The sequence below is a fragment of the Pteropus medius genome, unplaced genomic scaffold (assembly GCF_902729225.1).
Source record: "Pteropus medius unplaced genomic scaffold, Ma_sr-lr_union100, whole genome shotgun sequence".
Taxonomy (NCBI): domain Eukaryota; kingdom Metazoa; phylum Chordata; class Mammalia; order Chiroptera; family Pteropodidae; genus Pteropus; species Pteropus medius.
Window position 1 is genome coordinate 600006 of NW_024342645.1, and position 26766 is coordinate 626771.

The 26766-nt window shown below is 56.5% G+C and overlaps 2 protein-coding genes across 2 annotated transcripts in view; one reads left to right on the plus strand and one right to left on the minus strand.

Annotated features, from left to right (window-relative positions):
- Nucleotides 1-4: 4 nt before the first annotated feature.
- Nucleotides 5-25450, minus strand: BCL9L (BCL9 like; the record flags this gene model as incomplete). The annotated part of the gene is made up of 10 exons (XM_039866664.1): nucleotides 24754-25450; nucleotides 18381-18439; nucleotides 9727-9828; nucleotides 8083-8468; nucleotides 7245-7364; nucleotides 4732-4942; nucleotides 4486-4570; nucleotides 2092-4384; nucleotides 1370-1651; nucleotides 5-972 (listed from the first exon to the last, which is right to left on the minus strand). Coding segments are annotated over exons 3-10 (4371 nt in total), but the record flags the coding sequence as incomplete, so codon positions are not given.
- FOXR1 (forkhead box R1) overlaps nucleotides 21128-26766 on the plus strand; it is a 37421-nt gene continuing 31782 nt past the window's right edge. The window contains exon 1 of the mRNA XM_039866597.1: nucleotides 21128-24806. The gene's annotated coding sequence lies outside the window, so the exon portion shown is untranslated. The remainder of the gene's footprint in view (nucleotides 24807-26766) is intronic.

Sequence of the window (26766 nt, forward strand, 5' to 3'; positions counted from 1 at the left end):
TGAGGGAACCCTGTGGGGAGAGCATGTGGGGGGGCTGGCTGTAGACCTCACCCCCCACACCCCGTTGCTTCATCAGCATGAAATTCTGCTGGGTCATGAGGCCTTGTGGAGGGGACATGACCCCCTGGTGCAGGCCGTGAGGCACCATGCCCTGCTGAGGGGGCACACCTGTCCTGCCCAACAAGGACATCTGTCCGGGGTGGCACATAGGCATGTTGAGCCCCCGCTGGACACCCTGCTGGCCCGGGAGGTTGGGGGGCCGTGAGGAGGTCTGCTCAGCCATCATGTTCTGCAGGTTCATGAGATGCAGATTGGGGGGCTGGGCCTTGGGGGGCTGGTTCTCGCTCTTGGGGAAGTACTGGAGGGTGCTGCTTGGCTTCTCAGAGGGGATAATCCTTGATAAGTCGAACTCAGGGATCCCCGTCGGGGTGGGCCGGATCACCTCGCTCAGCTCAGGGTCGTTCAGCACTGATGCCACCCCGGGGAGCACGCCCGGTGGGTATGTATCGCCCATGCGCCCAGCCATGCCTTTGCCCATCAGGTGCTGCTGGGGAGGCATGGGGCCGGGAGGCTGGCTGGGCAGGTCCTCTGGGGGCAGGGGCATGCCTGAAGGATAGTGCTGCTGCAGGCCAGGTGCCCCGCCCCCACCCCCAGTGGGGGCCATGGCACCGTGGGGCTGCTGAAGCCGAGGGGGAAAGGGCATCATCTGGGAGGAGGTGGGCACAGGGCCACAGGGAGTATTCAGGGTATCTGGGCCCCCTGGAGCCATCATCATCGAGTTTTGAGGGGGTCCTCCTGTCCCCTGAGCATTGGGGTGCAGTGGAATGTTGGAACCCAGAGGGGTGGGGGAGGGCAACATTGTAGGTTGGGGCTCATGGGACAGGGGCTGCTGGCCTGGCAGGTTCATGCCCATGGGGCTCTGGGCAGCAGCTGAGTTCAGGTGCATCTGGTTGGGCTGGTTATTGCTGATCCCTATGGGGAAAGAGAAAAGGGGGTGAGGAACTATGTGCACCCAGCTGGGGGAGGATGCAGAACTCAGTCCTCCTCTACTCTCTAGCCAGGCCGGTGCCAAGGGTGAGAACTTCTAACACTGGCCTGCCCTGGCTGTGAGGGAAAGGCCTTGAGGCATTTAGGTTAAAACCCAAGAGACCCAGGTTCTGACCCAGTTTGTGACAGACACCTCACCGGATGCTAGAAATACCACTCAGTGCGGCTGCATCCCAGGACGTCATACCCCCACTCCCAGGGCCCTCTGGAAGCACATAAAAGCCAGCACGACCACAGGAGCAACTGCTAGCCATGCCTACTCTCCCCATCCCCAGTGCCCACATCAGCTCCTCTCCCCGTAGCCCCCTTCCTGTCCTCGCACCTGGCCCGGAGCCCTGCGGTGGTGGTGGCGGGGGTAGCAGGGGCCGGTCGGGCAGCAGCTCATCGTCTGAGGTGGCGATGGTCTTGATGGCATTGTGGTAGAGTGGGGTGGAGCTGGGCATAGCATACTTGGACATCTGGGACATCATCAATGACAGAGGGTTCTGGGAAGGCGTGGGGTCTGGGGAGGAAGTGAATGGCAGGCTGGGGTTCATGAGGCCGCTGGGAGGATTGGCAGGAGGCGCTGAGGAGCTGCTCCGGGGACCGCTAGGTGGGAGGGTACCTACAGAAGCAGAGAGACAGAAAGAGCAGGGGTGACTGGGGAGAAATAAATCTGGCTGCTCACATTGGGGGCTCAGGAGAGGTCAGCTCCCAAATCTCCACTTAACTTCTCCAGGCACGCCTTTATTCAGATGTCTCACTGGACAGACTCACCCCAATTATCACTGCAGCCCACCTTTCTTCAAGCAGTTCCTATAGCCTCAGGACCCCAGACAGTGGAGAAATCCCATGTATGACCCCCTCAAATACCTGGGAGATTAACTTGTGCTCCTATAAGAGCACACAGACAGCCACCATTATCTGCCCCTTAAGCAGAGCCATCCAGCTCTGGGCCCCAGTACAGATGCCTTCACTCACTCCTCTGCCGCAGCATGAACACACCAACTGAGAGACTCCCAGTGCCAGAGTCCAATGCCCAGCTGCCTGGCTCAGCTGACTCACCTTGATCTATGTTGCCCAGAGTAGAAGAGTTCATGCTGAGAGGCGGCTGCTTGTTCTGGGGAACCCCAGGGCTGGGCATGGCTGTCTTGGGCGAGGCAACCCAGCCTGGAGAAGGCACCGCCATGGAAGGAGACTTGAGCCTGCTGGGAGAGCCAGTGGGCGAACGGACACTGAGAGAGGAGCTGAGGACCTGGGGCGACTTGAGAGGTCCTGGTGGGTTGGCCGAAGGCAAGGGCACCATCTGTGAGGGAGTCTGGGGTGACTTCAGGTTGGCAGTGGGTGAGGTGACCAGAGGCGAGTGCACCTGGCTAAGGGTGGGCGACTTCAGGTGCCCCATGCCCGGCGAGCCCATCTGATTAATACTGATGGTGAGGTCCGAAGGCCGTCTGCCCAGCCCCCTGCTTGGGGCTGAATGCACGGACCCAGGAGGAGGATTGGACGCAGCGGGCAGAGGCATGTGGCTGAGCCGAGTGGTGCCCACATTGCCCATGGGCATTGAGCTCTGCTCAGGGCTGAACATGTCTTGGGTACTGCCCATGTCCTGGGGCAGGGCTTGGTAGGGTCCCTGGCCCCCAGAGAACCCCTGCTGGCCCTGGCTGGGAAACTGCGAGGGCATCAGCATCTTCTGCGGGCCGCCCATCATGCCACTGCTGTTCTGAGCCCGCACTCGGGCCATGTCCTCAGGACTGAGGCCTTGTGGCCCCAACATGTCCCCAGGGCCCCGCATCTTCTGTGACATCAGCATCTGCTGCTGGGGGGTCATCTGAACATTCAAGTTCATATTCATGTTCATATTCACATTCATGTTCATGTTGAGGTTGCCTGGCCCCATGGGTGGGTCCACCTCCCTCAGCCCAGACTGTCCCATGGGGGGGCTTAGAAGGCTCCGGCCTCCACCAAATTCTATGCCCATGGGAGTGCCTGCCAGGCCCTCGCCACCAGCCATCTGCCCAGGGAACATGGCCGGATCCATCTGCCGGTGCGCCTGCATCATCCGCTCCATCTCCACACCCTGCCCCATGCCACCACCACCGGCCATTCCCAGAGGGCGCTGCATGCCCAGTGACCGCTTCTCCAGCAGCTGATGCCGCAGCAGCTCCTCGCGAACACGAGGGGTCATGAATCGTTCTGCTTCACTCTGCCCACCTGGGTATGGCACTGCATTCTGGGCAAAAGTGCTGGGCCCCCCCATGGGGGGCAAGTCTTCAGTCCAGCCCATACCTGGCCTCACAGGCCTCTGCATGGCATTCATAGGCACCTCCATGGGCATGCCCTGTATGCCCCCAAACCCAGGCACCCGTTGCATCTGGTTGCCTGGGAAACGGGGGCCAGGGAAGGGAGGTCCACCCCGGAGCTGCATGGGATCTTGGACATCCATGGGCCCCCGCAGCTGTGCGCCCATTCCGGGAGGCCACTGATCCCCAGGCTTGCTGTGGTAGGGAGGTGGTGGCCCCCTCACCATCATGCCCCCCATGCCCATCATGTCCTGCAGAGGGCGGCCCCCATGCAGCCCAATCTGCTCCTCCTTCCGCCGCTTCTCTTCATAGTACTCTTCTTGCAGCTTGCGCCAGGCTACCTGCTCAGGCGTTAGGCTGTCCTGGCCCAGCCTCTGCATCATCATGTTCATCTGCTGCCCCATGTCCCCACCCGGGGGGTGCCCAGGCACTTCATGCTCCAGCGGGGGGCCCCCTAGGCTCTGTGTCTGAGAAATCATGGACTGCAAGGGCTCCTCATATTTCTTCAGCCCACTGGGAGGGGCCGTGGGTGGCTGCTGGGGGGCAGGAGGGGCTTGTGCTGGTGGTCCCCCCTCACCTGCTCCTCCCGGGGGCCCCTTAAGGAAGGGCTCAGTCTCCCCACTGCGGAGCAACAGCCGCTCAATGTCTCGAAGTGTCTGGAGGGAACGCTCCCGATGCTCCAGCTGCTCCTTGGACAGGCCCTCCGAGCCCACCAGGCTCCGCTGCCCAGTTCCTGTGGGGGTGGCCTCCCCTAGCAGGGCAGGGCCAGGGGTACTGCTGGGGTCTCCTCCAGGAGGCAGCGGGTTGTTGTTGGTAGCAGCTGTAGGGGTGTTAGGGTGGGTACCCCCAGTCCCACCACCCGTGCTGGCAGCTCCCACTGAGTTGGGTGTCAGGTCCTGACTGGTGTCCTCAGGAGGCCCCTCAGAAGGCAGAGTGGGGGGGGCACTGCCAGGGGCTGGGGGTGGCGGTGGCGGCAGTGGAGGTGGCTGGGACTGTGGGGTGCCTGCTGATGGTGTGCCCAGGGGTAGCGGTTCTGGAGTGGGCGGCACTTTGGGGGCCTGCAAGAGGACAAAGACAGAGCATGAGACAGATAAGGAGATGCACCAGCCAATCTGGCTATTCATGGAGGCACCGTGCCTAGGCCAGGCATCACACTCACCTGGTCGAGCTTGGCCCGGGGCACATTCTGCTGGTGGTAAGCGAGGATGGAGTCAGCCTGGCCCTGTAGCACCGCCTCTGCAGCCCTGCACAGGAGGGTCAGGCACAAATAGCTCAGAGAGGAAGGCAGGAGGGAGGGAGCCCTTGCCCTCACCCAGCCCTGGCCCCCTGTAGGCACTCACTCAGGATCCCAGGCTGAGTGGTGCTGGGTAAATGAAGCAGGCTTGGCCTGCCCTGACGCACTTACGTGTTGGCCAGGTGGGTGGTGAAGACATACACGAACTGTGAGGGAGGCTTTCCAGGGACACCCCCGCCCCCACCCACAGGTGCATCAGGCCGAAGGCCAGGTGGGGGCCCATGAGGGGGGCCTGGTGCGCTGGTCTCACTGAGGGGCAGTTGGGCGGCTTGGCCAGGACCCAGCTGTGGGGCCGCCATGGCTGGGTCTGCTACATTACAATCTGCATGAGAGAGGAGAAAGAAAGCAGGTAAGCAGCCCAGATTTAGGAAGGAAAAACAGCTGGCACCCCCATCGCCCCATTCCAGAGAAAACCAGAGACAGAAGCTCACTTCTTTATAGCTGGCGCCCACAGGGTCACTTGTTGCCACAATCTGGTGTTTTCACCAGCCTGGTTTCCACACTTACTTGCCCTAGACCAGTCTTTGACCAGGATGGAAATTGTGGGGACCATAAGGAGCAAAGGGAGACGGAAAGTATGACCTTACAAACAGGCTCCCGTGTGCCTGGCATTCCAATGGATGATTACAGATTCAATTCTATCTAACCACCACATCCCTAGAAGGAAGGTGTTATACTCTCCACTTTACCAAGGAGGAAACAGCCTCGGAGGGATAAAGTTACTCTCCCGAGGTGACACAGCCAGTCAGTGCAGAGCCAGGGTGTGAATCCAGGCAGGGATTGCAAAACCTGCTCTTAGCCCTGCTCTGCCCCACATGCTGTGGTCTGCGTGTGTGTGCCCACACACTGACTAGGTGAGGGGAGAAAGGAAAGAGGTTGCACAAATTGATGAATCAAATGATAAACGGTTTTTCAATGCTAGTACCACCGCTGACTGACTGTGTGACCTTATAAACAATACATTTCATCCCTTTAAGCCTCAGTTCTATCATCTATAAAATGGAAACACTAACTCCCACCCTGTACCACCCGGGTCAAAGAAATCTATTTTTATAGCAAGTGTAGAACAAAGTTATAAACTAAAAAATCATTGGGAAAACAGAAAAGACTGGAGGAGGCAGATAAGGGTAAAGGGGGTCAAATATACGGTGAGGAAGGAAATTTAACTTTGGGTGGCAAATACACAATGCAATATACATACGACATATCATTGAATTGTATACTTGAAACCTAATATCTTATTAACCAGTGTCACTCCAACAAATTCAATTTGTTTTAAACAAAAAAGACTGACATAATGGAAACCTGGGATATTTACACAAATATTTACACACATGATTAGTGGAAATCTGGGATATAAACAAACCAAGGTGGTCTGATTGAAGAGTCTCTACATTATACTGCTCCGCCATTAAGAATTCCTTAAGAATCTAATGACAGTACAAATAAAATAGTAACAGTGGTTGCCGTGGTATTGGGTATGGTATGTTAGCAATATCTACTTCATACTTCCATGTGTCTTCCAATGTTTCTATAATGGTGCAGTCTAATATCATAAAAGTGAATGGGGTAGGGTAGGGAGTCTGTCCTCAGAGACAGTGACCTCCCCGCATCAGTGAACCCATCAGTGAAGGGTTCAGCCAGGGGCTCACGAACTGCCAGTCAGTCCTTGGGAGGGACCAGATGACCTTTAAAATCCCAGCCAGATGCAGAAGCTTCAGTATTTGATCCCATGTACCACCTCCACAGACATGGTCCACTCATTCTACAAACATCTGCTGAGTCTGTTTCCTCCTCTGCAATAGGCATCATAAAAACACCTTCTTCACAAGGCTGTTGTAAGGCTTAAATACCACTAAGTATTTAAAGTATTTAAATACCACTAAGGATTTAAGTATTTAAATACCACTAAGTAGTAAAGTAGCCAGCATATTCTTTTTTCCTCCTTTATAAGTCCCCACCTTCAACAAGTTCACAGTTTAACATTCTATGGATAGTTTCTTATGAATTAAGCTTTTTATCCCCCCAGTCAGATGTAAGTTTTGAAGGAAAACACCAAATAACTTTTATGGGTGTCCCAAGGGCAGTGATGTGCCTGGTTTCCCCCCATCAGGCCCAAATACATGCTGATCAATAAAAGAATGAGTAGGCATCCACCCATACCCACACTTCGTCCTGGTGATGCACTCTGGGCAAGGGCACCAGAGCCACAGCCAGTGTCAGCTCACACCCAGGCTTAGCACCACTTAGCACAACACAGCCAACTGTCCCATTCCCAGTGATACTGGATTCTGGCTGCCCTCTCTCCACTGACCAGTAGGTGGCAGCATAGGCCAGGAATTCATGGCATAGCCAGGAGAGGCCACCTGAGGTTCACCCCGCCCAACCTGGTTCCCTAGGAAGAGGGGCCACTTAGTACCTGGAAAGCAGGGGCAGAGCTATCAGCCAGCCTGGGACAGAGTCTGAGAGGTGGGATGGGAGAGAAGGGGCCTGGGCTCCTGACCTTTGCTCCTTGCCCAGGCTCAGCCTTCTAAAGCCCTAGCTGAAGAGAGAGAAGCTTCCTCAGGGCAGACATTCCCCTGGGGCACCATGGGCCATATCACCCTGGCATCATGAGCACTCACTGTGGGTGGCCCCAATGGGCTTGTCGTCCTCTTCGCTGTCTGGTCCTGAGCACCATTCGTCCCCACTGTACGGCTGCTTCCGCTCCAGCACACAACGCCGCTTACTCCGGGGTGCCACCTCTGTCCAGGCAGGACAGAGGCAGGCAGGGGTCAGAGTGAGTGTCCAAAGGCTCTGTCCTCCCACGCCTAGGCCCATTCTCCTAGATGCCCCACTCTAGAGGGCACTGCCCAGGCTATGGTGGGCAGTTAACCAGCCCTTAGCCCCACCACACCACCATTTGTTTCTGATTTCTCTCTACAGCCCCGCTGCCTGTCTCCCCTCCCCCATCCAGTACCAAAGCACATCATAATCCTTAACTACAACTGGTTCTAATTAGGGCTGGGGGGGGGGAGGCAGGCAGGAAAGGGAGCAAAGTCACTGCTACTCTTCCAGACCAGTGCCTGCTCAGCAGCTCCCACCAGCCCAGATACCAGAAGGTTCCTGGGATGTGTGGATCTGCTCCTCATCCCAGAGCACCTCCCACCTCCCTCTTCCCCTCTGGGGGCTCTGATGGGAAAGCAAAAGAGGAATGAGACTGACCAGAAACCCCATCACAATTTGTGGCCCCTCCATGGGTGGCACCTAAGGATGGCAAATCTCTACCTTGGCCAATCCCAACTCTGAGAGAAACCAGGTTGGTGAGTATAATAAGGATAAGAGAAAGGTGACCCTGCATCAATGCTGGAGAGGAGCTGGGGATGAGGATTAGGCAAGGGAGACAGAAAGACAGGATCCCAGCAAGTTTGAAACTTGAACTATGGAACATGCTAGGCTCTTGGGGATCAGGAAATGGGGTACCTTTGGCCTCTGAATCCAGAGATGGAGTGCCAGCCTCTCGCTGCTCTCCGGAGTCCACAGACACGCTCCGCTCCCTCTTCACTTTGCCCTTGAGTGAGCTGAAAGGGGGCACCCCCGCCTGGGTGTTCTTCAGACTTGAGTTGCTAGGTGAGATCTGGTTGGCCTTGGCCCCATGGTTCCCCGCCCCCACGCCCTTCGAGCCCAGGCTGCAAGTGGGTCCTTGGTTCACATTCTGGTGCTGGGATTGGGCCCCGCCATTCCCTGTCTTGCCATGATTGGTCAACTTATTTTCTGGGTGCATTGGCTTGGTTGGGGCAGGGGGGCAGTGGCCGCGGGGGGACAGTGGAGGGCTCCCTGGAGTTTCTCTCCTCCTGGGGTGGGGTAACCTGGGAGAAGGTGGGAGAGACATAAAAGTTAATCTTGCTAGGGACTTAGCATGCCTGGATTTTAACTGCCCCATCCTATCTCATCTAATGGTACAGGAGGTGGGAACTGAGTGGCATTCTAGGACCACCAGCTATTCCCTACCGCCTTCCATGGCTCCTCAGACAAGGACTGATACCCTTCACCTTGGGGAGTGAAGATGGGCAACTCCTTCACCTCCAGGCCCCACAATTCAAATGAAAACCAGGGCCTTTCGTTTGCAGAATCAACCAACACCCCCAGCCCCAGCAACCATCAGGCTGAACCTCCATGGCAACCACCCCCCAACACGCGCACACACACTAGCACCTGACCAACACTTAAGCATCCTCTCTTCTAGGGTCTTCAGATTCCTTCCAAGTTCCCAAACCTCAACTTCCATGTGTCCCAACACCAGCAGGGAAGGGGCAGAGGACCAGAGGGTCACTGCTCATGCCCCAGTCCCATTCCCCTGGGGAAGTAGGGAAAAGCACACCAGAGTGGTACCCACTGGTCCAGACAGCTCCCCAGAGCAGAAGGAGGACTGCCTGAAGAGGTTTGGCCAGGACCTGGCCGGCGGGCAGGAGCAGAAGAAAAGGGGGAGGGGAGTGGTGTGCGGAGAAGACTGGAGCACTGGAAGCCAAGGATTCCTGCCGCCTAAGCTGCAGGCCCTTTAAGATCCAGCCCGCTCCCCACACCACCTCCCCCTCCCCGGAGACCTATTAATAGCCTCTGGAAAGATCACATCACGGGAGAGGATATTTATCCCCCCTCATTCCACACCAGCTCAGATTTATTTCAGCTCTGCTGTCCTGCCGCTGCCGCCTGGCCCTGTCTGCAGGCTTCTCCTGGGGAAGGGGAGGGAGGCAGGCACTGCCCTACCCTCCAGCTCCCATCCCCAGCTAAACTAAGGCCAGAGGGTGCCACTGGATCCCACAGTGGGGTGGGAGGGTTGGGGTTCTGCTCAAACCTTTTTTAAGAGGAAAAGTCTAGAAGGGACTAGAACAGCAGGCTTACCTGACTGCCCTCCCCTGCTGTCTCCTGCACCCAGGCACTAGGCTGTGGGCTCCTGCCTCAGGGCAGTCCTTCCCATTCTGACCCCTTGAGCCCACTGATGGCCTGGAAGCCAAGTGCCTAGAAAGTCTCCCTCTCCAAGCCAGCACAGTTCAGCCCCATCACCACTGGGCCCTTCCCTTCCCCGCACTCCACACACACAGCCCACCCTCCACGACACCCACACACCTTGTCTTGTTAGCCAGGATCCTCATGGCTCCCACACACAGTGGGGCTACGGCCCCTGTGCGTGCCCAGGGCCCAGCCAGGTACTCGGTACTGGAGCACGGACTGCAGCAACAAGCCCCAAAGAGAAAACTTGTGACTTGGGGAGGGGGTGTAAGAAGGGGAGGGGAGAAGGGAGGACCCAACAGCCCTGAGACTAGGGAACTGGATAGGGTACAGAGGGGATGGAAAAGAAGGACTACTAGGTGGGGACTCAATCTTAGAGGCCGGTCCTTTCCTGGCTTTCCCACACTTTACCCTCAGGAAGCTTGCAGTCTCTAGCAAGCCCACCCCCCCACCTCGGGCCCCGCAGAGGCAGAATGCACTAAAAGGACAGGTTAGTTGCAAAGGTGCCCCTGCGGGGCGGGCCTTGAGGTCTGTTCTGGCCCCCTGGGGGACTCCCGCTCCCAGGCACGCCCCTCACCCAGGGTGGGGAATCCTTCACGCGCCCCACCCCCCCACCCCCACCCCCCGCACCGCCCTGGGCGCCCCCAGCGTGGAGGGGGCCGGTGATGGGGGCCCTGCTCCGCCCCCAGCTCGAGGCCTAGCCCGTGCCCATCCCAGCAGGCCCGGGCCAGCAGCGAGAGGCCTGGCGGGGCCCCGGGGCTGCAGCTGGGCTCTTTTGGAGACCAGTAACGCTGGCTCAGATTCCTCCCAGACCGCAAGAATGCAGGAGCCTCCCCTCCCCCCGCCCCTGCACCCCACCCCGCCCCCTTCAGCAGAGCCGAAGCAGAGGCAAAGCGAGCGAGCCAGCAGGCCAGGGAGCGGGAGGCAGACAGAATTGCAGCGCCCCTCCAGGCCCCGCACGCGCCACACGGACAGACACACGGCCCAGAGCCGCGAGGGCTGGGCGCGCCGCGGCAGGGCCCAGGTTCAGCTCAGCGCCGGGCGCCGCCAGGCAGGAGCTCCGTGAGCCACCAGCACCCGAACTCTGACTCACACACTCACAGCTCACACGTGGACCGGGAGACAAAGACACGCACGGAGCCCAGGAAGCTAGAGGCGCACCCACGCAGACCCCGCGGAGGTGTGCTGGAGGACGCGGGAGGCGCCGGCCCAAGAAGGAGCCAGCAAAACAGCCTCCGGCCCGCGGACGCCGAGGCTGCCTGAGGGCAGAGATCGAGCGCACGCGCCGACTCATTGAACAGATAAAAAGACTGAGGCCCGGCCACAAGGGAGCCATAGAAAGTTGAGCCGGGTAGTTACAGAGAAACACACACACGGGGCCATAGATACACCACCAACAAATAGACTTACACAAACACAGAAGCCTCACCCTACCGCCCCCTGCCCTGCCACCCCCAGGCAATCCCGGTAAGGGACAGGGGAGGGGAGGGGAGGGGAGGAGTCTTGGTCCTGGAGTTTTGTCCAGGTGGCAGGTCCAGCCAAACACCGGCGCACCCTACAGCTGCACTCTGCCAGGTCGCCAGAGGCAGGGCTGGGACCTCTGGGTGAGGGGACTCCACCTGTGAACCTGTGAGAGTCTAACCCTAACTTAACCCCCGGAGCACACCGGCCTTCCCCGCTCCAGCTCAGTCTCACGGGAGGGAGGCGCCTCAGTGGAAGGTTTCAAAGTCCAGGGCCTGGCTGGGAAGTAGCCTGCTGCCAGCCCCCATCTCCTGCATCACAGGGGTTAGAGCCAAGGCAGGAAAGGGCTGGAGGCAGCACTGGGCTAAATGGCAGGCCTATGGCTGACATGGGTCTCAGGCTTCCACCTTCACCACCTTGATGGTCCTCAAAACTACTTAACCACCTACCCGGGAGATAGGTAGTTTTATTATCGCCATTTCATAATGAGGAAATTGAGATCTGGGAAAAGGAAGAGACGTGCCCCTGGGTCATGTGACCAATACCGGCCAGAACCAAGACCCTGTTACAGCGGTGTTACCCCTACACTGCAGTGTTCCCTCTCTGAGTCCTGACTGCTCCTGTGAGCCTGCACTAGGTAGGTGAGCTTCCCACATGCAAGGCACTGGTCTCAGCCCCTTATGGGAGGAAGGGGCAGGGCAAGGGCTACCACTACCTCCTATGGTTTACAGCTTCAAATATTGGGACCTGTAATAATTTGGGAAGGAGCAGTTAGAAAATTAGTCCTCTCCAGTGTCTCCCAGTTGGCCAAGTCTCCACCCCAGAAGATTCCTGGAGTTGCCTTCTCCTCTAGAACTCCACCGCCCTGCTCCCACCCAGCAGGAGGGCTAGCTGAGTCAAGCACAGATGAGTCAGGACTTTCCCATCTTACACCTCCCCCACTTCACCCCTCAGGAGTCTGCCCAGCTCCCAGAGACCCCTCCTTTTTATATACTGTCCCCAAGAAGGCCTCAGGGGATGGAAAGCTGGAGGGCTGGTTCCTGGTGGGTGCAGTTTTTAAAAATGAGTGAAGGGGGCTTCCCAGCACCAGGCCAGGAGCCCCTGAGATGAGTGAAAGGAAAGGGATGGGGCTCTGGGAACACATTGCTGTGGCTCCCTCTTAGGAGGCAGGGTGGGGAGTGGAGACGTGTGCTCACAAACAGGAAGCAGGTGTGAGTTACCTGAGTGAAAGGCCAAGAGCATACCCATGAGAATAAAGCCCAGGAGGCTGCTGAGACAAAGAGCCCAGAGATCTTTTGCCCTCCCAGTGCAACTGGGGAGTGGGGGCGAAGGGGGGAAGCAGGGCCTAACCCTGGCTGGGGTGGGAGACCAGGAAAGCTTCCATGGATGCCCAGGGCCTCCAGTTACTTGCTCAACACAGAACTGCCACCGGTACAGAAGGCATTCACACACCTGTGGCAATCTGCCTATTTCCAGCTGCCCCCACCCGAGAACCTCTGCTTAGTTTTCCAGCTGGCCCACCAATCTCATTGCCCAGCTCAAAATCACTCAAAAGAGGCTGTGAGAAAACTGCTTGCAGGGTCCATGCTCCCACATGCAGCGGGCAGACACCTCTAGAGAGGAAATGGGCCCACTGTGATGGCTGAAAGGACAGGACTCTGCTGAGAGGAACAGGGATGGGATCACTGACTTCTGGCTCAGGGAGATACAGCCCCCAAGACAACAAGGTCCTGAGTCCCCTTTCCCCTAGGTGTCAGGACTCCTTGGTCCCTAGAGGCTCTTCTCTACCACCCAGGTCATTTCCTCTTCCGGAGGTGGTGACTCAGCTGGTGGGGAGGTCAAGGATTCATAGCCCAGCAGGAAATCTGCTTAAGGACCAAGGTATTGCTCTGGTACCCTCTATGTGGGAACTTCCAGGCTGGTGGGGGGTGCTTCCCCTCACCCAGGTTCCTAGCAGCTCTCCCCACTTCCCCCAACCTCCTGTCAAAGGAGACCATGCAAATCAACCATTTTTGTCTGGGAGTTTCCAGCCCCACCCTACCTGCAGCCCCAGGGTAATGTCAGGCAGCACCAGCCCTGAAGGGACGTGGAAATTCCTGGCCCCAAAGTGTGGGGTCTTTGAACAGGGTGTTTCTGTCGGGGGGATTCTACCCATTCTGATGCCCACTGTGCCTTCAGGAGGCTGCAGGGACAAGTGGCATTGCCTAGACAACCCGGAGGTCACTTCACTTGGCTCTTTCAGCCAGTGTCAGTGTGGCCAGGCCTTGGGAAACAGTCGTGCCCTGGCAGTGTGGTGTCCCCAAAGTCTGCTGCCTGTCCCTGATGTTCTCCTGCCTGGGAGGGGAGGAGGAGCAGAGGCGTGTGGGGTAAAGTAATGAGGAAACAAGACAGGGCAGGAAGCCTGTGCAGTGCATGCATGTACTCTAAATAGGCACAGCTGAAACAGCACAGGAAACCACAGCCCACCCCCGCCCACCCCACCCGCCCAAAGCTCAGGGAGAGAGGAGTGCCAAAAGCCTGGTACCCCAACAGGAGCAAGGGCCAGGGGTTAGCCCAGGGCAAGGGAGGAGCAAGAAGCACTCGAGTCCTCTCTCTGCCTCAGACCCTACCTGGGGAGGGGGAGAGGAAGCCAGGCTGGCAAGGATGGTGCTGCCTCTTTAAATCCACCGAAATCCTGAGCTAGGCCCAACCCAGCTCTGGTTTCACAGGAAGGAAAGGAGCTCAGGAGCCAGTAGGGAAGGCGGTGGTAGCTGGAATTAGCCCCACCGGCCCAAATATATCTGGTCTGTGTTTGCCACCCCACTGGCACTTCCTGCCCCTTGGCACCTGCACCCATTGGGGGTGGAAGAGGATCTAGGTGCTACTCCCTACCCTGTGGGAGACCCCAGTCTCTGGAGGTGCCCTATTGCTGGGTACCCATGGGTAGAAGGTAACTTCCCAAGCTTAGATTCCCATAAAGGAGGAATGGGTACAGTAGCAACCTGTGGACCCTCACCTGGCCTCTGTCCTCCAAGGAGTTAATCTGGCCACCGTTTGGGGGGTGGGGGTTAGGGGTGGCCTAGGAAACTCCTCCAAACTGCCTGGAGGGCTGGGAACAATGAGGCCATTGTGGGAGGAGTGGAGTGCGGGTAGACTGCTGGCACAGCCAGATTGCACCACCACGGGTGGGACCTCACCCAAGGCTGCCTGCCTACTACTCTGCTCTCTCCCCCAGGTAATGCCATCAACAGAGACATCCTCCCAGCCCCCTCACCTTGCCTGCTGGTCCAAACTCTTGGCACTAGCAGCACCTGGAGGGCCCTCAGACTCTGCCCACATTGACATCCAGACTGCCATGACCCTAGCGGAAGCAGGGCCCTGTGGGCCAGGATTTGGGGCAGGGAGGGGGGACTGCTGATGAGACAGGATGTATGCCTGTGATCCTCTTGCAGGGAAGACAGGAAGGCCAAATGGGGTTTCTGGTGTCAGTCCTGGCACCCTCAGGCAAAAAGGCTTAGGGGATTGTGAGAACAGTGACAGGCAAGGTCCCCTATCCCCAGGCCTCCTTTCCCATACTCATTCCATAAAGCTGCTCCCTGAGGAGGTCTGGTGCCCATGTGCTGGCAGCCTCTCCCTCTGGGGTTGGGACACTGGCAGGTAATGTGAATGATGCAGAGGAATGAGAACTGAGTTTGCAGTCAGGCAAACAGGGTGCCAATCGCATCTCACCCCTTCTGAACTATAGGACCTTGTCCACACCTTCGGCCCTCTGAGCCCTGTCTCTTCTGCAAAATGAGAATTTATAAAGTGAAATACTATTAGTGAAACTAACAGAATGCCTATGACATACTACTCAGTCCTCCACAAACCACCTCTGGCCATGATGTCCCTTCTTTTCCCCATGAATGGCATCCAAATACGTGGGCATTTGGTAAAGGTGGGCATTGTCCAGATATTGGTTCTTGGAATGTCCACAGGGTCAGGGCCCATGGGCATCATAATCATGGTACTAAGTACAAGGACTTGGCTCTTCTACCCTCCTCACAGAGGCCAGCTCCCTTGGCTAGCATTCCCCTGGGCATCCCTGGGTTTACAAACAAACAGACACAGAGCTTGAACCCAAAGAGAGGTTGTCTACTCTCTTAGCCTCGGGTCTGTGTCTCAAAGCCCCAGGAGGCAAGCAAAGGGGGATTTCCTTTTAACAGTGGCCTGCATCCCCTCCACCAGGCACCTCTCTCCCCACCTGACCCTTTGGCAGTCTCCCAGCAGGGTTCAGGCTGGGAGGAAGCTGGAGCCTACTTTCTTGCCATGAACCTCTTTAAAGAGTGGAGGGTCTGAAAGGGAAAGAAGATAAACTGGGACACACAGTTTTTTAGGGGTCTGGGGAGAAGACCCGTTCTCTTCAGGGTTGTCCTTCTCAATGTGGCTCCATAAGCCCCAAAAGGGTTAACAAGTTCCTAAAAATAACCTGCTCCCAGCAGGACCCGCTGATTGGAACCCTCCAGCCATCTGTTCCCATTTTCTCCTGTTCACATTGGAACATCTGAAACCAGCTCCAGAGCTCCAGCCCAATCCCAAAAATAGCCCCAGCTTGCCCAAGGAACAGGCCCCAGGGGCTGGGCATAGGCTGTATAGCCAGCCCAGCAGTGAGGGCCCAAGCCAACTCTGAGCCCTCACCCCCAGGCCCATGGAAGGGTGGTGCCCTTCTGGTCCCGGAAAGAGGTGGTGAGTAGAGCCAGGGGCTCTAGCCTACTTCTCTTGGTATCAGGCCAGAGAAGTTACCTGCTAGCCAAGCCCAGGCTTCAAACCCAGGAGCCTGGTTATCCCAGGCACATCTGCCACATTTTAATCAACTTTCTCCAGAGATCTGGACACTTAACTCCTCAGAAGATCCAAACCACCTATCTGCAGATCTCCCTTTGTTGTGGGCAGCCCATCTCTACTGTCTACTCCTGGCTCCTCACCCAGATATTCCCAAGCTTTAACCCCTCCACCATCCCATTTCCAGCCCAGGGCCTTTAGACCCTGCCTACCCAGCGGCACTCAGTACTCTCCCCTGCCCCTAGGCATACAGGGCTGAAGCAGAGTTTTTCCAGACTGCTCATACTCACCCAGCAACCTGGGAAAGGATTCTGGGGGTGTCCTCTGGACACCATAGATGTTGATATAACCCCACCCCTCCTCTGGGCTTCAGGATGCTTCCTCCCTGCCCATCTGTGTGCAGCAGGTGCCAGGCATGCCCATCTGGGCTTCTATGCATATCATAGGCTTGGGCACTGCCCTGCTACACTCAGGGAAAATGCCCAGGTGGGGAACCCAGAGGATCCAGCACCCTGAGGCAGGCCTAACAGCTGCCATCTATGTCAGAGCTCCACACTGCTATTTTTTTTCTCCCCAAGGAAGGTCCTTGACCCCTTAGCCAGGAAAGACAGGAGGCAACCATTTAAGTCATTTAAGGACAGACTGTCTTGTTCGGCCTGGTGAAAGAACAGAGCGGCAAGGGATGTGATGGCGGGAGGGGTGCTGAAGCTGATCTGAGCTAACAGCTTGAGGGAGGGAGGGCTCAGCCCTGAGAAATGCTGGGAGATAGGGAGGAAGCCATGTCCTAAGTCCCCCCAGACTCCTCTCCAGGCTATTTGGCAAACTTGCAATCAAGACCTCAGCCAGCACCAACGGTGGGGAAACTGAGGCAGCAAGAAAGTGGGTTTGGAAGGGTGTTAGAATCTAAGAGTCTGAGTGCTGACAAGGTTGTCTCTTCCTAACCGCCCCCCCAATACACACACACACACACACACACACACACACACACACACACACACACACATTACATGGGGCTAATATCGCCACAAGATACCCTCCCAATTCTTTCTCTTCATAATTTTTCCCCTGCTAAAGCCCCTGGGAGGGTCAAGAGTTCCTGTGAAGAGCTATGAGGGGGGTCTCTAGCATAACTGAGCATTTACTCTGAAACATCAAGCTGTCCTGAATACTGCACCTGCATTCTCTAATCCTCAGAACAACTCTTTGCAAAAGTACTTTTATTATCCCCATTTTACAGATAAGGCACAGGGAAGTTACGTAACTTGCGTAAGAGTTAGAAGAGTCAGGATTTGAACCCAGACACTCCAGCAATTGGGTTCATAACCATTTCACAATATAGATTCGCCCTGGTATCAAGCTGTCTGTTCTATGATGAAAGAATAAATGGGTATATCACTCATTCGTTCCACGCACACTCCCTCCATGCCTAATGTGTACCAGGTCCCAGCTAGAGGCCACAGTTCCTGCCCAGGGAAAAGATCGAAAAGGGGGCACCACTCTGTACCCCCTCAGCACAGGTGCCCAGCCTGGTTGGTGCTCTAAGAGCAAAGTTCTAGTGCTGCCTCCAGCCCCACCCACCCCCAATCCCTTAGGTCCTCACCCATCCTGATCCCTAAGAATCATGGGAGGGAGCAAAGAAAGTTACCATGACAACAGCACAGGGTCCCTACAGAGAGAAGCCCAAAAGCAGGAGTCTAATGCCTCTCCTACTCTGCAGGTGGGGGTCAAAAGTCAAGTGAGGTAGAGTCCAAGCCCTGCCCCCCTTGCTCACCACACCTATCAGAGCTCCCTACTTTTTCATTGCCTGAGTTGGAAGCAGGACCACTTCCTCCCTGTCCTTGAGGGCTAATGGCCTCCAACAGCAAGGGTGAGGGGATTAAAAGACCCTCCCTCCTGAAAATAGTCTAGAAGTGCCTCCTCCTGGTCCAAAGCTTTCTCCAGCTTTCCCTTAGTCTGACACAGAGCCTACAGGTCTGTTTGTTGTGAATTCAGGGAGTTGTTGCTAAGTAAGGGAGGAGGAGAGGGAGGGAAAAAGGAGGGTGGCGGTAGGGAGAGGGTAGGGAGAGAGCTTCTGTCTCTAGGGGCCAGGGCAGAAACCACGTTATGGTGGCTGGTAGCCACCCTGGCTTTGACTCAGCCAGCTGAAGCCAAAGCCAGCAACAAGGAGGAGCAAGTACTTGGGATGACCAGGAAGTCATACCTTGCCCTCCAGGGGTGAATGGGCCGGAGCTCCCACCTCCCACCCTGGGGAAAGGATCCAGCTAACAAGAGTGCTGGGACTTCACTGGAGTGGCTACTTTAACCCTTCCTGCCCTGGCCTCCCCCACCCTACCAGGTTCTAGGTTGCAAAGCTGTTAGCCCCCCTCCTCTGGAGGGAGGAGAATGAAAGGAGAAGTAGCGGGTAGAAAGCCAGGAGGAGAGCACCCAAGACAAAAAGCCAAGCAAGAGGCCATGGCCAACAGATCAGCAAGGAGGCTATGGGGGACACACACCAGCAGAGGACATCTCACCTCAGGAATAATGTGTGTCTGGACTCAGGCGCAAGGTTGTGGTCTGGAATGGGGGCTCCCTGTGGAGAGAGGGTCAGAGCTAGAAGCCCCAGGCCAGCAATCTATGCCCCTGCTCCTCCCACAACCAGTTCCACCCCCAACACGCACACCACACAAACATGTACACACATACACTCAGCCTGTAGCTCCAGGAAGTCTCTGAGCTACTGGGACACCCCCGCCCCCTCCAGGACTTCTGTGGATTGGCTAGAAGCCAGGCCAGACCAGCTGCCCCACCACACTGCTCCCCCTCCCTATCCTGGAAGCAGGAAAGGAGAAGGCACTGGAAGATGCCTTAGAGCTCCCTCAGAGCTCAGCCCCACAGGGAGAGAGAAGGGGCAGACAGAAGACTCCCACAGCCAAGGACCTGGGAGGAGGGATGGATGAGAAGGCATGAGGACCTCAGCTTCCAGCACCAGCCACTACTAGGGTTATTCCATGTCAGGGAAAAGAATGGTATGGGTCCTATGTCCCTGTGTGGTCTCCTTGGCTACACCCCCTTGTCCACTGAAGACGCAAAGTTCTGGGGACCAGGACTGATTGGGAGGACCTAGGGTAAGAGAATCAGGCAAGCATAGCATTTCAGTAGGAGGGGGCTGGGTGAAGCTCCTACAGGCAGGCAGGAGGGAGGCTGGTGGCTGGGCTCAGTTTGTACTGGGGGTCAAAGGGGAGTTCTTTTCCAAAGAATTCTGGGAGAGACGCCAACTAGAACAAGCTGCTAACCACCCCTCCTTCTCTCTCTCACTGCACTAGTGTGTGTGTGTGTGTGTGTGTGTGTGTGTGTGTGTGTGTGTGTGTGTGGGAAGGGTGGGGTGTCCCTGCCAACCAGACTTAACCCTCTCCAGGCTGTGCTGCTCCCAAGCCTAGGATGGGGGTGTTGAGAAAGGGGCCTTGGCTAGGCTTGACTTCTAGTTCTAGAAGCAATCGCAGAGTGTCTGCCAAAATAAGGCTTGTTCCACATGGCCCCATCTGGTACTGCCCTGCCCTACCCCTGGGTGACTTTTCTGGGCTCATCTCCTGAAGGTGTCCACAGTGACGTGTGTGTACGTGTCTCAGAGACAGAGATTGAGAAACAAACTGAAAATTCCTTGCCAAGGCCCTCCCCATGCTGGGTCACTGAGCATTGTAGCAACCTGTGCCTCTATCCTCCCTTCCTCCCACTTCGTCCTAGGACTAGAGGCCATGGGGAGGGTAGTGGTAAAAGGGACAGCATATCCTTCTGCCCACATTCTGCTGCTGTCTCCACAGGTCCTTGAGTCTTACAAACAGCCCCTGCCCCAGCCCTCTTCTTCCTCGCTGATTTGCCATAAGTGCTTCTAGAGGAAAGCATTCAATTATAGCCTGAGATCCCAGGTGGCAAATTGAGTCATAGTGAGGTATCAGGAGTTCCAGGGCCCGCATCCCATGCAGACATAACTCTGCTATCATCACTACCCTTGCTTTGACAAAACAACAACAACAAACACCCACCTGGCAACCTCCCCTCCTATAGAACACTGTCTAACTGCAGAAGGAAGGAATGAGATTAAACATCAAGAAGGACTTCCCGGGATCAAGGCTACACAATGGCAGCTGGCCCCACCCCAAACGCTTCACATTTCTTGGGTGGCAGGCACATCAACCCTTAGGATTTCAGGCCCCTCTGTTCTCTGCTCACACTGGAAATATGAGTGTCTAGTCTTGTTTTGCTGTCTGCCCCTAGTCAGAGAAGTCACCTTTCTGAACCTTAAGTTAGCCACCCAGCTCCCAAGTCTAATGTTGCTGGCTGTTTCTTGTCCCCAATGAAGCCAAGTGACCCAAGGGGAGGAGGGTTAATTTCCTTCCCCAGGCCCTTTAGAACACTGGGTCTCCCCTATGACAGCCATCACAGTATCATCAGGACGAGAAGAGAGTGGACTGGTCGTGTTGGGATCCCTCAAGGTGTTGGGTGCCCATGAGGGACAGAGGAAAAGAGCCCAGCCCTAGGGACACTTTATCTCAAAGTCTCTCCACTCTACCATTTTCTCTCCAAGGACCACAGAACTGCCAGAAGGCTTGGCCCCACTCCAGGAAAACTCCCTATCAAAGGACAGAGACTCCATGTCCCAGGGAGCTTAAGGAAGACATGTGACTATACAATCCAGACATGTTCCCAGACATGGGAGGAGAGAGGCAGGAACAGAAGTGGAGCACACGCATGTGCACACACGCACATACACTCATCAAAGAGACACAACCCCAGGCACACACACTCCTCAGAGATACTCCCAAACACGTGCAACTGCGAGATAAACAAACACAACTCCCAAATACACACATCCAAGATACCTCCTAAAAATAACCCCAAGCTCCCCAAGAATGGCTGCTTAAGACCTTAGAGGTTTCCATACTCCTAGAGAAGGCCCAGGAGAGATTAGGAAACAAAAGACATGGACCAGTACACAGAACTGCTAACAGAAGATACACCCAAACTAGGATACACACACACACACACACACACACACACTAGTAAGCACATGGCCGGCCCTGTGCTAGCACATGAACTCACACACATACACACCCAGGCAATGCACGTTGTGAAGTCAGGTTACAGGACTAAGTTCTGGGCTAGAGGGAAGGATGGGAGTCAGAGGGGGTGGAGAAGTACTCAGGGATTTCAAAACAATTCTGGTTTCGAAATGCTGGAAATGCTGGATTCAGGGCCATTCCCAGTTGAGGCTGGGGGGGGAGTGGGGGGGAAAGAGTGAGGGGGAGGGGAAGACAGGCTAGTGCAGAGCCACCAGCTCATTGGAGGAGAGAGGTGGACAGAGGGAATCCCAGCCCCTAGGGAAAGGGGAACTAGAAGAGACACCAAGTTAGGAAGGTCAGGCACCCAGGGCCAGCGGGGAGGGCCTAGGATGGAAAGGAGGCAAAGAAGAAGGGGCCTCTGCTTTTGCCACTAACTGGAAAAGAAGGCAGAGGAGGCTGCCCCTACCCCCAGTCATAGGCCGAGGTAACTACCTTCTCCCCTGCAGAGTGACACCCTGTCTCCCCTTCCCCACGGGCTAGCAGAGGGGGTGGGGCAGGAGTGGCAGCAAGGGCCTACAGGGATCCAGGATCTTCCACACTCAGGGCAGGGAGGGTGGAGGACAGCCACCTGAGAACCCAGAGCTTCCTTCCTCTCCATGGGGAGACCGAAGCAGTGCAATCAACTCTCACATCCAAAAGTCACCCCTTTTCTCCCAGGGCAGCAGAATGCCCTTACTGCCCCTCCCCCAACCCCCAGGGAAAGTGGGCAGTTCTCTCCCAGGGAGGGGAGTTCAGGCCAGGCTGGGGGTGGGGCTCCAGAGGCCTAGGCCTGGCCCTGGCACCCGGCAGAGGAAATTCCAGGCTGTAACTCCAGGCTGCTGCTTTCAGGGCCACCCATCCAAGTAACATGCAGCACCTCAGGAGCTCTAGTGCTATAGCCTTCTTCCTTCCCCTGACCCCTCAGCTCCTAGCTACTTGGCTACTTTGCCCTCCAACTAGCTCTGGCCCCAGCTCTGGTACCTAGAGAACAGGACCTAGGGGAGCTTGGCACTCCCTGGATGAGCTTCTACCAGCCCCCTCCTGGCCCTTTAGCCAGGCAGAGCCTCCTTTCCCCAGATCCCTGGGGGGCAGCCTTCACAGTGTGGCTATGGGTGGCCAGCTGTTGGGGCTGGCAGGCTGGGGCACAGATGCCAAGCTAGAACAGCTAGGCGCTCAACAGGTTGAGCCAGTCCCTAGAACAGCCAGCCCCACCCCAAGGAGAGCGGGCCTGGCAGAGGCTCCCTGCCCGCGGCACCCAGCCTGTACCCGCTTGGCTCCCACGGCTGCCCACTTTCCCACGCTGCCATCCCCCAGGTCAACACCAGGGCAGTGCCCAAGGCTCCTGGCACAAGGAAGGGATACCATTTCCCCATGACCCCTGGGTGCCCAGGCTCTTGGGGTACCTCACTACAAACAATCAAGAAGTCCCAGGAAGAGTAAACATGGCATCAGGGCAACAAGAACCCCCAAGTGCTCCCTACCTCCTTTCAGGCTTCTTCCGGTCCTGGGAAGACTGGACACTCAGACACCTTGGCTCTCAGCAGCTGCTCTGCCTTGCCATTGCCCCCAGGCATTGGGACAAAATTTCAGCCTGTGGCACCAGAGGCAGTATAGGGGTGCCCCCAGCTCCTGTCTTAGACTCCCTGAAGGAGGGGCTGCATAACTAGGTGACTGTGGGCTCCCTACACTCCTGCTAGAGCTGCTGATGCCTGTAACTCTGGTCCTTTTCTTACACCCCACTCCTGGGCTCCATGGAGCTCCATCCCAGCCACACCCCCTACAGGCAAGCAGCCCCCCACCCTTTGCAGGCATCTCCTTTAATCTAAAGCAGGTGCCAGGCATTCCAGACCTTGCTGAATAGACACTGACTGCCACCCACTAGGCTTCTGCCCAGAAGGCTACTCCTGCCTGTTCATGAAAGTTGAGTCCCCAGCCCAGGGCTCCTGCTTAACCCAGATATCCAAACGATGGGAGGCAGGAACTATCCAAACAGTGTCATAGGTGCCCAATATATCCAACAAGCAAGTTCACTATGTTCCACATTACCACTGTTGTGCTAGTCCCAGATTTCTGTGGACCACCGATCCTTCTCTAGGATTCTGTATTCTCTTCCCACCTTAACCTTCAACCCCATTAATTATAGCCTCTTTTTGAGCCTCCATATGGACCTCCAGAAACCCAATTCCAACCATGAGGCCCCTGCTACCCAAAGCACAAGAGCTACTCTGGATCCAAGATTCTACCCCTCACCAGCACCCTTTCTAACATTATCCCTACCCCACCCCAATTAGGAACAACGCAGGTAAGCAGAGAATTCTAGAGGGAGGTGGTCAGAAGGCTGGCCTTCAGGCCTGGTTCTACTCCAAGGCCAAGGAGCCTGATCACCTGGGGGAGGCAACACTTTCTTTCCTGGCACCAGACCCCTCCCCCCACCCCTTACCTTCCTTGTCATCCGCACCCTTTCCTGAGGCTTCAATCAGCAGGCACCTCAGAGCTGACACCAGAAAGACATGGCCTGAACATGCTCTTCCCCTGGAGCCACGAAATCGTGGTCCTAACCCTGAGAAGGCAGCCAAGCCTGTACTGGGGGGCAGCAGAGGAGCCAGGCAGCCTTGGCCCAGAAGTGGCTGCTCCCTGGAAAGGCTGAGGAGAGGGGAGAACGAAGGGAGTGGAAACCCACCCACCTCCCCTGGAGGTCTCATTTGGAGAGCTGCCTAGAGGCATCAGTGGAGTTACAGCAGGTAGTGGAAAGACAGCTTTCCTAGGTAAGATTAGGAAAGCAAGGCCAAAGATCAAAGGGGCCTTCAAGCCCCTTTCCCAGGGCTCAATCACATGCCCAGCTCACCTCTCCCAGAGCTACACTTCCTCCCTGCAGCGGAGGCCCCCCACCCAGACACAGACACACACCCCAAGCAGCAGACAAGACAGAAAGAGGGAGGAGGCGGTGTCAGAAAAACCCGGAAGGAAGGAAGCTGGACAGACAGACAGAAGCTGATCCTGGCTTTACTGTTCCAGAGAGACACCCTCCAGATTCCCAGACTGTGAGGGACACTCTCCTTCTCAGTTCCCAAAAGGGAGATAGGGAGAGTAGACCTCAGTCTCTGCTGAAACCAAATTCCAGCGGCCTTGGGATAGAACAGACACCAGCCAAGAAAGAAGCCCTAAACCTCACTTCTCTTTCCCCATATTCCTCCCCCAAGGGCTTCTTTGGACCAAGGCAGGGGCACCTTTTCTTAGCAGTGCAGGGCCACCTCCAAGGAATTGTGTGTTTGCTTCACCCCCAGCCAAGCCCACATCATTAAGAATCTTTGACAAGGGAGACTCCTCCAGTCACAGCCCCTGCTGCTCCTAGGCAGTGTTTGGGGGCAGAGGGTGACCCCAGCAATTGCTACTCCTAATGTACCTCCTTCTGGAGGTTCCCATAAACCAGGTGTGGGGTGCTGGAGTGCTGAGACCCAAAGGGGTTGGTGAGCCAGGGAGGGGGACTACATCTCCCAGAAGCCCCCAGGGCAGGGTTACTGCTCCAGCTGGCCCAAGGCCGGCCTTGTTCTCTGCGCTAGGGTGGCAGGGTCCCCCATCTGCCCTTATGCCCTCCCCACTGTGCTCTGGGGCTGCCAACATGATTAAGATCCCAAGAGTAATCTCCAGTAACCATGGGGGCGCCCCCACCACTTAAACAGCTCGGGGGTGCGTACCAGAGGGCAAGAGATAATCGGACTGTGTTCTCCCCATTTCGAACTGGATCTCCCTCCTCGCGCCTCTTCTGGCTTGGCGTGACTTTCGCCCTCAGCCCCAGCCCACCCCTCACCTCGCGCGAGTCGGGGGTCCTCACGCCAGGCCGGAGCTGGACGCCATGACCAGGTAAGAGTCGGTGGGTAGATTGGGGTCCTCCCGCTCGCCAGTTGGAGGTGCAGAGGGGGGCGGGCGGGCGGTGATCTTTTGATCCTGGATGCCTTGATCTCAATACCAGCCTGGCTCGGGAGAGGGTATCCGGGGGTTGCTGGGTGCCTGGGTTCCTGCCTTCCAACCGCGGAGCATGGTCGTGGACGCCGGGCAGCGACGGAAGAGCGCGGACTCCCGCCCGGCCCCGGCCTTGGGGCTGGGGTCTCGGCCCGAACCTCAAGCCTCGAGCTCCTGCTCCTCCTCCCTTCCTTCCTTCCTTCCTTGCTTCGCCTCCTCCTTTCACTTTCCCCAAGGCCCGCGGGGACGGCGGGCACGGGGAAGGGAGGGGGCTGTCTGGGCGCTTATTGTTGATCGGACGTCGAGGGTCCGGGTCGCAGCCCCAGGGTGGTGCAGCGCCAGGGGACCCTGGCGTGCAGGCGTCCGGCCGGCTGGCTCCCGGCGGCGGCGGTGGTGCAGCGGCCCCAAGTCCGGGGCATGTCCGGCCACTGGCTCCGCCGTGCGCCGCCGCCTCCCCGGGCTCCCCTGCGCTGCCGGAGCCTCGATCGCCCCTCCACTCGGCTCCTCTCCCCAGCCTGAATAAGCATCGGGGCTCTCTGGCTGCCTCCTTCTGCCTTCATACCAGAGCCCGGAGAGGCCCCTGTCAAAATAAGAGCTCCCCCATCTCGCTCGCCTCCTCGCCCAACCTGGCTCCCCCAGCCTCCCAGTGGTCTGACTCGGTAAGGCGCCCGGCGGGCTAGCGGGGAGGCAGGTTAGCCTGGGCGCAGGGAAGGGGCTTCTACCCTTCTCTCCAGGCTCATTCTCTATGACTGGGGAGGAGACGCGCCAACAATGTCCCATGCTAGAGAGAGGTTTGACAACCTACCCTACCCTCCTATCTACACTGCAAGGAGCGGGATACCTGGCCTCCTTCAACTCCCAGGGCGCGCGCGCGTGGCGTGCCTATATCTACCCCACACTGCTGCTGCACACACACACACACACACACACGCACACACACACACACACACACACACACACTACTGTGTCCCCTCTTCATTGTACCCACCCACATTCATTATGCACTGAGCATTTCCTTTATTGATCTGTCTTTCCTAGTACACCGTGAAGTTCTTGAGGACATAGACTGAATTTTTCCATCTCAATTCTCAGCTCAAAGTGGATGCTAAGTAAATGTGGAAGTGAAGCCTTCGTATTCTACAAAGAACTCTCTCCTAACCTCAGACTGCTACACACACACAAGATCCTATACAAAAGTAGATGCAATGAAAAAGAAATTGTAAAGCACTTTTTAAAAAGCATTTCACATATGTTATTTCAATGTTTACCACAAACCAGTGAGAAAGATGTTACGGCACCATTACACTAGTGAGGAAAATGAGCTTTGCACTAGTTAAGGACTTACTCGGGGTTACACAGCTAGAAAGTGGTAAGCCCAGGATTAAACTTTGGGTCTCTTTATCCTAAGGCACTTTTTCTGTATCCCACTGCCCCCACCCAGAATGAATACCAACAAGTAACAAGCATTGACTGTTTCAGAAAAGAAGAGCACAGGCAAGCCTGTTTGCTCATGCTATTTGATTTCTCTGCTCCTCACAGATGGTCCCCAGAGAGCTCTAGCCCTCACCTACCTCCCTTTCTTCTGACCACTTATTACATCTATGTCATTCAACTGGCTACCTACTTACATGTTTTCTCTTGTTTCTCCTGTATGTATGTGTGTGTATATATAATCTGGTTGCTCCAGAAGATTCCTAAGGGCTCAGACCATGCTTCCTATGCTTCTGTATTCCCCATAGCACTCAAGTGCTGGGGTCATAGTAGGGCTTGATGGGCAATGGTGCCAAAAGCTGGGCACTGGGCCAGGTCTGGGGAAGCACAGGAGAAGGGACAAACCTTGAAAGAAGATAACGTGGGTGCC